Raw genomic sequence first — 11,643 nt, forward strand, 5'->3', positions numbered from 1 at the left:
TTGGTAGTTTCTGCGTGCTTGGCCTGCTTGCCGCCTTCGAGCAGAAGCTCCTATAAAACTACAAGTCAAGTCAGTTGGTGTCCGGTCCGCCCGCTCTCTGCTTCCCACGCGAGCAGTGAAGACGGCGGAGAGGAGAAGAGGCAGCGACACACACAACTACACTTTCCGAAAGGTAAGCATATTGTTAGAGACATACGGTAATTTACTCTTCGTCAATTGGAAGCTAATGCTCAGATGCATGATACATGTTTTGAATTGAGTTTACACATGACTCTTGCTGACGTAACCTCGAGTTTTGACGTGGGCTGAAGAGGTGACAGTGTTCTGGTCTGTGTGGCAGGGTTTTCATGTGGACAACATTAGCAATAGCATCTTCTGTGTGGATCAAAATAGGAATTTTACGATTATCAGGCAACTTACGGTGGCTGTATTAATTAACTACTAGATAGTTATAACAATTCTGGTAAATGGTTATAAGTATTTTGTAAATGACAAGTCAAATTGCCTTTTAATGACAATTCCTGCCTGTACTAATAATACTAATAATATGTAGAACTTCTCAAAACAAAGTTATAATTATTTAAACGTAGAGAACTTTAAACAGTAGTGAAAAAATAAAAGAAGAAAAACGGACAAATAACGTAAAGAAGCCATTCTGACTTCCCTGACCATTTTCTTCCCCACAGATTCACATTCCAGGACACACTGCTTTATCTCGCATTATTTTCATTTCATTATCTCCTGTTTCCAAAATGCCTCGGATTGAGAATGACATCAAGTTGGATTTCAAGGATGTCCTCCTCCGGCCAAAGCGAAGCACGCTTAAGTCTCGCAGTGAGGTAGGTACACAATAGATTGCTTAGTTGTTGTTTTTTCTCATTAAACCATTTCCAAAATTGTAAGTTACCCACAAATATTTACACATCCTCATTGGCAGCTGTTAGTTGTTCAAAGAGAAAAAAAATTCACCGGCTGGTGAGAGAGAAATAGTTCCAGTTATATATAGCACAGGTGCAACTTTTCCATGTTTAGTTTTATTACAGGAAAAACATCTATACAATCAGAAACCACTAAAAATGCTGTTGAATATCATAAAATACAGTAAGAGTTGTCGGAGCACATCAATAGAGAAGAGAAATGTTAACAATTTTAGAGGATCTTGTATATGGAAACTATCAAGTGCACTTAAGAGTTCTTGTTCTTGTCTATTGCAGGTTGACCTATTGAGGAGCTTCACTTTCAGGAACTCCAAGGGCAACTATAGAGGCATCCCTATCATTGCTGCCAACATGGATACTGTGGGAACCTTTGAGATGGCCCTGGCTTTGCACCAGGTAAGCTTTACATGACATATTTTGTGTAAAAATGACTCTCTCCCTCACTCTATAATGGCTAGTAAATAAATATATTGTATGAGGCTTTTTTGCTTGAGCTCCCTTAAAGTTTTAAAATCAGATGGAATCCACCCTTTTTGATCATGGTTTCCTGATGCTGGTACTGATAATTATATAGTTTTTTTGTTAACATAATATCCATGTCATTGTTATGACACTGAATAATAGAAACTTTTGTTTGTTGCTGGTTTTAGATACTTTTGTCTTTTTTTGTACAGGAAAACATGAAGTAACTTATAGATTAAAAAAACATGTGGGTGCACACACAGTTGTGATACTTTTGGTTTTAAATTATATTCCTCAATTCATTAACTTTACTCAATTACAGTTAAATCGAAAGCTGCCCCTTCTGGCCATTGGGTGTATTTGCATTATCCATGACATATAATGTAATCCATGCTACAGATGACAATTTGAGCCATAATTCTTTAGTCTCTTCTCTACCACTCTGCATTGGGTGTCTTTGCTGCAATATAGCTGCATAAATATCTTCCTTAATCTGTTGTTCTTTGTTTACTCCTTTTAGTTCACTCTTTTCACCACAATTCACAAACATTACTCAGTGGATGAATGGGTGGAGTTTTCAACAAAGCATCCTGAATGCTTGGAGGTATGAACATTTTTAATTATCATGTACTCACTAATTTCTCGGGGTTTATTGATACTTGTCTTGGTGACACTGCTCTGTCTGTCCTCTCTTCATTCCCAGAGTATTGCAGTCAGCACAGGGACAGGTGAAGGTGACTTTGAAAAGATTACAGCCGTCATAGCGGCTGTGCCTCAACTGAAGTATATCTGTGTAGACGTTGCAAACGGTTACTCTGAACACTTTGTGCAATTTGTCAAAGACGTCAGGCAAAAGTTTCCTTCGCATACTATCGTGGTGAGTAGATATTTAACACCTGCTTACAAGGAAAGAAATGTTCACTATAAAACTGGTTTTGGGCTAATGGATTAAAATCTTTTTATTTTTCTCAGGCAGGAAATGTGGTAACAGGTGAGATGGTAGAGGAGCTGATCCTTGCTGGCGCTGACATCATCAAAGTAGGCATCGGACCAGGTGATCACAGCACAGCACTTAATAACACATTCTACATTATGAAAGAACCTGTTGTCACTTATCCAATATTTTGCCTTTGTGTGGTCTTCATGGATTGAATCCATGCATCATTTGTAAAACAGGCTCTGTCATGCAATACTATCAGACCCGACTGAGGGAGCATTTGTGTGTATACAGCAGCAAAACAGGGGGTTTTGCTTCAGATGTTAAAATTATATGGCAGCAACAAATGCTGTGATGGTTGTCCTGTGACCATTAACGTCACCTAATCTGTAATGCAGAGTAAAGCCAATGGGTGGCAGCAGAGGTCAATTGTAGGGATTCACAGTATTCTTCTTGAATAAAGCCAATTCAGCAAATCATCTTGCCTTGTTGTCTTCCTCTACAGGATCTGTGTGCACCACCCGCAAGAAGACGGGGGTGGGTTACCCCCAGCTTAGTGCAGTGATTGAGTGTGCAGATGCTGCCCATGGACTGGGTGGCCACATCATCTCTGTAAGTATATCTCTGCTGAATTTGGTCTTTTTTTAAGATTAGAAGTTTGATAGCACTCTTCTTCATGTGCACTAAATATGAAGTGGCAGCCAGTTAGCTCAGACTTGTATTAAGTCTGAAGGAAACTGTAATTTTTGCACTGTGTCTTTTTTGTGTCTGTTTTTTGAGTATTTTGTTACTTAAAACAATTGCAAATTAGTATTTTGTGACATGCTATTCCTTCAAAGATATTTGGAAATCCTGCTCTCACGCACACTTGAAGATTTTACTTACTTACTATTAGTAACGTGAGTTTGAACACTCATTGAGCTGCCTGTCTGTGATACCGCCATCTAGGTGGAGCTAACAGTTTCCATAGATTTCTTTATCATTTTGCCCTCCTTCTTATTATTGAAATGATTGACCTCCCTTCCATGCTTTATTTTTAGGCTGACATGTAAGTGCTGCATATTACCATTTTACTCTTAAATGCATTTTGCTTTACATGCAGCCATGACAATTATAAAGTCACACTCATTCACTCATTGTTTTTCACCTCTCGTCTGTCTCTCTCTCTTTCTCTCTGTCAGGATGGCGGGTGTACTTGCCCTGGAGACGTCTCAAAGGCTTTTGGTTTGTGTTTATTTGTTTTTTTACGTGTAACCAAAGCAAAGATTATTTATTTATTTTAAAACTAGAGATGGTTCAATGTCACTTTTGCATTGTCACTGTTAGCACAGCCTTGAGTATCTACCAATACAGTCAGTCATCAACGTATTTCAAATACGTAATTCTCAAACTGTAACAAATAATAACAAAACATCTTCTCCTATACAGCAGCCCACATGAGACTCTGCTAAAATTCTGTATTTACATTTTTAGTCGGTGCATAGTGAAGCATGCAATATATAGGATTTTTGAATGGAAATTTTATCCAGTGATTTGGACCACTATCAGGCCAATGGCGATACTAAGTCTCATATTGGCTCATTCCTAATTAAAACCTACTTCTGGCTGGCTGTTTGTCTCTGTAAACCTGTGTCTGTGGTCTCAGGTGCTGGAGCAGACTTTGTGATGCTGGGTGGTATGCTGGCAGGCCACTGTGAGAGTGGAGGTGAGACCATAGAGAAAAACGGCAAGAAATACAAGCTCTTTTATGGCATGAGCTCTGACACTGCGATGAAGAAGCATGCAGGTGGTGTGGCTGACTACAGGTAAGGGTCACACTTATGTCAGTGTTCCTGTGTTTTTCTGGATGTCTTTTTTTCAGTTTTCTCCAAAAATAGTACTTGTATTTTTTTTGGATACAGAGCCTCAGAGGGGAAGACGGTGGAAGTTCCTTACAAAGGTCCTGTGGACAACACAATACGAGACATCCTAGGTGGGGTCCGCTCCACCTGCACCTATGTTGGTGCGGGAAAGCTAAAGGAGCTGAGCCGCAGGACCACCTTCATCAGAGTCACTCAGCAGCTCAACAATGTCTTTGGCAGTAGCTAAATGTCTGCTTTTTGCATCAGATGGAAGGATAAAGTCTGCACCACTGTATGCACAAATGAAGAAACACACACATTATTACTTAAATACTGACTGATTTCAGTGCTATTTTAGTATATCAAGCACATATCCGGTATCATAGACCCTGTTCAGGCATGTTATTATAGGTATAGGTCTAAATGCAGTTCTTCATTTATTTGTAGCCACTCCCACAATATTGACACTCTTTATTACTGATACACTCTTATTTCAAATTACAACATTGTGAGCAGAGTTGAATTTCTCAGCTCCTCCTGAATCTTAACTGGTTTCAAGGTATACCACTGTATTAAGAAGTCGAGTGATCAAAAACCCCAGAATTTTCTGTCATACCATGCCGTAGTTATGAGCTGTTTTAATGACTCCTCAAAAACAGAGTGCAGGTAGCACTCATACAGTCCCTCGCCTGCTCTGTACTGCTCACATGCAAACAAACATGTTGACACAGGACAGACACATATTTACGGTCAGAACCAGTTTTGTTTGTTCTCACAGAGACATGACGTCAGTGTTTATTTGAATACAATGCAAGTTAAACTCAATCCAGTCCCATGTGATCACAGGAGACAAATCCAGGAAGTGTGTTACGCTGCCCATGTATGATTGGATCACTCAGGATAGATGTTTGTACCAGGTCTGAACAGGGCAGTTGTCTCTATGCAGTAAGATATATAAGTTGGGGTAGTATCTCTTAAGCTTTTTGCATGTCTGCAGTCTCATCATTCCAATGCCACATCCTTACAAATTCTTCATACACATACAGTATGCAAAGCTGTGTAATGAGATTGTATTGACAGCCTTCGTCACCAAAAATGAAATGATAGTAAATTATGTCAAAAGCCTTCTTATTTATGTGACTGCTGGTTACTTGAAAAGTGAGCCATTTTTTAAAAAATGTAAACATTCCATTTTGTTGCACTTTAATGATTTGAGAGTCGTAAGTTTCTCTTATTGTTATGAGTATCATATGTCCCCTTCGGCATGTACTACTGAATATGCATCTACATTAGTTAGATTTGTATAAATTGGTATATGAATTTGCTGTAAATTCAGTCTGACTTCAGTAAAAGGACACAAAATTCATAATATACAGATTTTCCATTCTTTGGTTTTAGCTGCTCTTGATCAATACCAATGTTTTTTAGTGACGCATACCTTTAAATAGGTTTGAGATGAATAGCTTTTAAATAAGCAGTCATTCCTCTAGAGTTTTTCACTGCCAGTTACGGTGTTACTTCAGTGTCTGTTGTCACTCAATTTCAATATGTTCTTCCGTCATCTTTGGTTTTGTTTGTTTTGTGTTTGTATTTATATGTTGCCAAAACTTCCACCTCTTTACCTTTTTATTTAGTCAATAAAAGCATTCCACAGGTTAAAATTTCATTGGTTTTATTATTGATTGGCACCACTTTGACATGTTATAAATGTTGCTGTACCTTTATGGCAATAAATGCCTTAAACTACAGAAGAAAAGAAGCCTTATCAAAAATAGAAGAAAAAAAAATCCCAATTCAAATATACTCAGCTGTTACTTGGCTCATTGATTTTGCTCGAATCAATGAGGCCTCTCATTTCATGCTGTCAAATGTAGATTTTTATATTTCTTAACTCTTGTATGTTGATTAGCAGAGATTCACTAATTACTGAAGTTCACAAACAACCTCTGTGATGCAGCGGGCACCGATGATTTGTCCACAGTGACATTGATTCTGGTGACTGAACTGGCACATTCCCTGGTTGTACCAATGTCTATCCTTGCTGTAAATTCTACCGCAGGAGCACTTCCACTGATTCTGTAATGAATGTTCATGGTTCTGGCTATTTTCCCAGTTTCCCAGTTGAAAAAAGGGGACCAGATCCCAGTCGAGGCTCACCTGAATTGTGAGTATTTCTTCCCTCTTGTATTGTCCAGTTCTTCTGAAGAAAGACAATGAGGAAGCAAGAAAATTCCAAATTACTTCCACCATTTCAGGTGGCTCTACATCCTCATCCTCTCCCTCTTCTCCCTGTTTTAACAGTGGTGCTGAAACCCTCTTTTGATTCTCCATATTAGTTGTGTTCACATCACCTTCCTGATTCCCAAAACCTTTTAATTTGGTTGCGCTACCTTTGCAACAAACATTTTCTGTCTTAACTGAGCAGAGCTTGTTGTTTTTGCAGCAAAGACCAAAGACCGGTCCATCCTTCAAGTTCTTTGAGGACTTTTTGTCACATAAACCAATTGTCCAGTCAGACTCTGTGTCAAGACAGACCAGCCACCTCCGAAAGTTAGGAATATCTTGGGTACTACGAATTAGAAGAGTGGCAGAGCATTCCCCTAACCAGCTGTTGTAGAAAACCTTCCTCCCGTCTTCAGACATTGACATGGCTTTGCCCAAATTCTGTGGCTCAAAGATCAGGTCTGAATAAGTGGCAAAGAGCTCTTGGTCAGGATCAACCATCTTCAACAAGGATTCCGAGAAGTTGTCTGCTTGCTGCATTAGTTTTTCACCATTCTCTCTTATCTTCTCGACAAGCTTGTCTCGATCACTGCCAGGCTCCAACCCTTTCCTCACATCCACAGCCTTGGCCTTCTCCATATGCTGGTGCACCTGTGAATACATCTGCAGGAATCTGAAGGTGTCCTTCTCGTTCTGTGCTGCTTGCATGCTGCTCTTGCTTGTTTTAATGGCCACCATTCGAGCAGAGACTGAACTTTGGACACTGGTCAGGGTTATATCACGCAGGTTAGTCACTGCCTCAATGAGGCGCACGCCACAGCAACTCAGCTTTTCTCTTTCACTCTTCTCCCACTTTTCCAGACTCATGTTCTCATCATCAGTTTTGACCAGTAAGGCCTCCTGCTCAGATTTGAGTTTTTCCATGAGCTCTTTTTGGGCTGTGGAGAAGGTTTTCATATTGTGTAGTCGGTGCTGGTCTTCAATGGCACAGGAAACGCACACACAGGTCATATCATCCAGGCAGTAGTACTCTAGGAGTTTGCCATGTTGGGGGCATTTGGTGGTGCCACTTAAAGCCATGGGTTCAGTCAGAGGGTGAGTTTGAAGTAAGACAGGTGTGGTAAGGTGGACTTGCAGGTGCTGCACGCACATGGAGATCTCACATTTCATGCAGGTCTTTTTTGCTGGTTTCCTGTCCTCCCCAGTACACATTTCACAGAGGATTACTTGCTTCATGTCGTTTTGCAGATTGTCAGACATGTTTTCTGAAACTGGAAGTCTTGATTTGACTTGTTTAATAATGTCTCTAGAATCCTACCTGATGCTCCTGTTGTTAAAAATGAAAACAAATATTAGGCAAGTAGTAACGTAAAGCAATCTATTTTTATATGTAAAGCATATTTCATGCATTGAGCAAATCCAAAGTGCAGAGCAGAGATGACATAACAGGAAAAGTTAAAGCAATAAAATGAATTAACAAATGTAAAACAATTTTACATGGAATTAAAAATATCAAAAGAAAAAAAAACATTGCGGTATAAATAGCAATACACATCAAAATCAAAGACACAAAAAATATATAGAATGCATTGCTCTGGAGATGAGAGTTGCTTTCTTACAAAATCTGGCAAACAAAAAAGGAAGAGCTGATATAAAAGATTTTAAAGCAGAAGCAATACTCAGGTTTTCAGGATGTATGATCCAGTCTTCAACTCACCTTAAATTATTTAAGTTGTTTTTCTGTTTCTGGTTTTTCAGTGTCTCATCAGAACACTTGGCCACAGCTGCACTGCACAACAGTTTCAGGTTCCTGAGTTCCTAGAATCAACATGGGTGTGTTCCTGCCCAACCTCAATCCACAGCCTTGGCATACTTCCTTATTGTTCTGTGTTGCTTGTATACTGCCCATTTTCGCACACTGACCTCCCTATTATCACTTTTCTGATTATACTGATCAGAACCTACTGTACCTAACGCACTAAGGCTTTAGTGAATTCTGTTAAATCACTTTTGAAAATACATTTGTATAGATTTGTATTAATGTGACATCATCTTTTCATCTTTTATCTTGGTTTGGGATGCACTAATAGTATCAAAAATTACCAATACAATCACCAAGTCAATAATTATGTCATTATAATACAAAACGCACACACACACACACACACATTGAATATATACATTACATATACATGTATATATTAAATTACAAATGAAAACAAAGCAGAATTACATATCAGATCAATATGTGTAATAATATAATAAACATATGATTTTATATTCTGAAAAGTCATTCTCAGTTTATGGGAATTGTAAACCAACCTAGTAACCGCCACTAGATATTACAATAAACTGTACTCCAGTAAATGGGACCAGAGTTGTACATCTATCAACTGAACTTGAGCAGCAGAAAATATAGAAACACAAAAATTTGTTCGTTTCTACCTCTGGACTTGTTGTGCTTTTAAAGGTAAGTCTTTATATCCCCTGCTGACTTGGGAGAAAACGGGACTGAAGAATTATCTTTAGTTTACTGTGTTCTAAAAAGCTACTTAGCAAGCTAACCTTCACATTGTTCGCATAATTGATAGATTCACTGACATTTTCTTGAACGTCACTTAATTTTACTGATGAAGCCAGTAATTAAATCCGTGGTATTTATTGATAATACTACTAATAATGGCATAACATATAGCTACAGTTGGCTACGAGCTATATTTAGCTAGTTTAGCTAACATTAGCACAGAAATTGTACTCAATTATGTTTGTTAAATACAAGTGTTAAATTTATGTATGCAGTTTATATTTAAGTTTCTTGGCTATCTAGCTAAAGACCCTAAAGCATGATACTCTAAATCAATATTTGCTGCCAAAATATTGGAATATTGATAGATAAGTTAGATAGATATAGAATTATAGATTACATATTAATATTTCATATACTAATATTATATTGTACATTTAAGATGAATCATTTGTTATAGAATATTATTCAAATTTAAAATATAATTGATAGTATTATAGAAGAAAATGACGTGTAGCTGTATCTTTGTTGAACTTAAGTTCATCAATGCCAGATTTTATATCAATAAAATATCGCAAATACACTTGCTGGTCCCTTTATTAGGTACACCTGTTCCCATTCTTGTTAAATGCAAATATCTAATCAGCCAGTGACATGACAGCAAGCCATTTAGGTGAGTTTGAATGTGGCATGGTTGTTGGTATGAGTATTTCAGAAACTACCAAGATTTCCACACATGCAACTTTCTCTAGTGTTTATAGAGAATGGTCCAAAAAGAGAAAATATTCTTGAAACATGAGTAAATGTCCTGTGAACCTAATAAAGTGGGCGATGGGTGTATTTTAAGCACCATTTATTGTTTACATTTATTGAAAGCTGAAGGCAAAACATGACAAACCAATTATTAATTAGATTACTTTATAATAATTCTCCTCACTGACTTGAAATTAAGCCCTTACCTGCCAAATACAACTTTGAACATTCTGGAGATGCTCATTGTCTACTAACTTTGGACTAATGCTAAACTCGACATTATGTTGTCTGGATTGTTTGTTTTTTATATATATTATTTTTATTTGTGAATATACATTTTCCTCATAAAGAATTGTTCCCATTTTTGTTAATTCAACTGTTTTTGCTGTTTACATGAGCAGTTACCATGGACGAAAGTTTTCCTGGGCTCAGACAGAAAAAACCTGATGCTTATGGCAAGACACAAGAAACATACATGGCTCCCTCGACTTTCAACATGAACCAAAACTTTGCAGTAGTTTTCCCCCTGCTCTCGGAGAGTCAGAGGCTTGTGTGGGTGCACTCAAATGAAATCGACCTCCAGCTGCTTGATTGTGTTGCAGAACTGGACCAGGCCTTTGACAGCTTCCCCTATCTCACGCAGAAACAGACAGCTGTGGTGGCACAACGCTGCTCTTTACACCCAGACCAGGTGAAGGTGTGGTTCATGTTACAGAGGCTACACTATGGCATCAGCTGGGACTACAAGGACATCCAAGGTCTTCGGAAGAAGTTCAAGAATGGTCATGGAAAGGCTCTGACCAAGGAAGAGCTGCAAAGCATGAACACAAGAGAAAAGAAGAAACAGGGGGGAAAGGTCAAAGAGAGTGGGTTGAATAAGGTGGGAAAGGGCAGGAAGGAACATGTGGGAAAGATAAAAGAAGAAAAAGTGAAGAACGATGAGCAGCTGGAGAGAAAAGTAATACAGGAGAAACCTATAAACCAAGAGAAGAACAGCAAAGTAGAAAAAACTGATGAAGAAGACTGGTGTCCTCAAAAAAAGCGGAAAAGGAGGACAGGGAGAAACAAGATTGAAAAGAAGTTGAAGCAAGATGGGGATGGTGCTGTGGAGAGAGCAGAAGAGGAAACAAGAGGTGATCGGGTTAAGATGGAAGGGGAAAAACCCTTTAAGTCAAAGAAAAATCTTCCAATAGGAACAGAGAAGAGAACCATGATGAGGTTAGCTTTCTTGAACTGCCAGTATCCAAACAGTGAGGACTTCAGCCACCTGACAGTGTTGATTGGCATCCCTCGCTCTGACTTGGTTCAGTGGTTCAGTGACATGCGCTATTATGTGAAGAACAGGAGGCCACTCTGGATGAGTCAGGAGCAGCACAGGCAGGCACTCGCCAACATCCAGCAGCGGCAAAATATTTACATGTGGGCGAAGGAAGCAGTGAATGATTTCAGAGGAGAGAAAACCCGGGAGAAGATGAAAACATAAAGGAACCTTCAGATATGATGCCTCAGCCTCTGTAACAGAAAAGGGAATGAAGACGGAGGAATCACATCTTCACAGTTTGGAAGTTACAGTTGTATTGTGCTAATTCTGGGTCCAGCTGTTTCACAAAATGTCTAGTTGCCATTTGTTGGACATATATTGGAAATGCAATTTGAGTTTTTAGTTATAAATACATTTTCAGGTCTTAATAAGGAATGCATAATATACACACAGTGTAAATAATGCATATAAAATAAGCACAATTCAAATGTCAAACAGGCTACCAAAAAACTAGTGTGTTATAAAGGGAAAACCTTAAAAACAGCAAGACATCCATAACAAAAAAGAGATAAAGTTAAAATTAAAATTAACAAATTACAATTACAAATTAACAAATTAAAATATGTTGCGTTACAATCAGTATAATTTAAGTCACGCTTTAGTTCAATATTGATAGAATTGAAACGTCTTTAAAGATATTGATT

The 11,643-nt window shown here is 38.3% G+C and overlaps 3 protein-coding genes across 3 annotated transcripts; 2 read left to right on the forward strand and 1 right to left on the reverse strand.

Annotated features, from left to right (window-relative positions):
• The first annotated feature begins 74 nt into the window (after positions 1–74).
• gmpr2 (guanosine monophosphate reductase 2) lies at positions 75–5,842 on the forward strand. The gene is made up of 10 exons (XM_044021931.1): positions 75–172; positions 687–839; positions 1,215–1,334; positions 1,921–2,004; positions 2,104–2,277; positions 2,373–2,454; positions 2,843–2,949; positions 3,519–3,561; positions 3,983–4,142; positions 4,239–5,842. The coding sequence occupies exons 2-10, from the start codon at positions 753–755 to the stop codon at positions 4,423–4,425; spliced, it is 1,044 nt and encodes a 347-aa protein (XP_043877866.1). The 5' UTR covers positions 75–172; positions 687–752; the 3' UTR covers positions 4,426–5,842.
• si:dkey-183c6.9 (tripartite motif-containing protein 16) lies at positions 5,834–8,237 on the reverse strand. The gene is made up of 2 exons (XM_044021930.1): positions 8,119–8,237; positions 5,834–7,728 (listed from the first exon to the last, which is right to left on the reverse strand). The coding sequence occupies exon 2, from the start codon at positions 7,659–7,661 to the stop codon at positions 6,102–6,104; it is 1,560 nt and encodes a 519-aa protein (XP_043877865.1). The 5' UTR covers positions 7,662–7,728; positions 8,119–8,237; the 3' UTR covers positions 5,834–6,101.
• A 1,540-nt stretch (positions 8,238–9,777) lies between these two features.
• homezb (homeobox and leucine zipper encoding b) lies at positions 9,778–11,387 on the forward strand. The gene has a single exon (XM_044022290.1). It carries the CDS (start codon positions 10,085–10,087, stop codon positions 11,159–11,161), a length of 1,077 nt encoding a protein of 358 aa, XP_043878225.1. The 5' UTR covers positions 9,778–10,084; the 3' UTR covers positions 11,162–11,387.
• Positions 11,388–11,643: the final 256 nt, after the last annotated feature.

The sequence above is a fragment of the Solea senegalensis genome, linkage group LG3, assembly GCF_019176455.1.
Source record: "Solea senegalensis isolate Sse05_10M linkage group LG3, IFAPA_SoseM_1, whole genome shotgun sequence".
Classification (NCBI taxonomy): domain Eukaryota; kingdom Metazoa; phylum Chordata; class Actinopteri; order Pleuronectiformes; family Soleidae; genus Solea; species Solea senegalensis.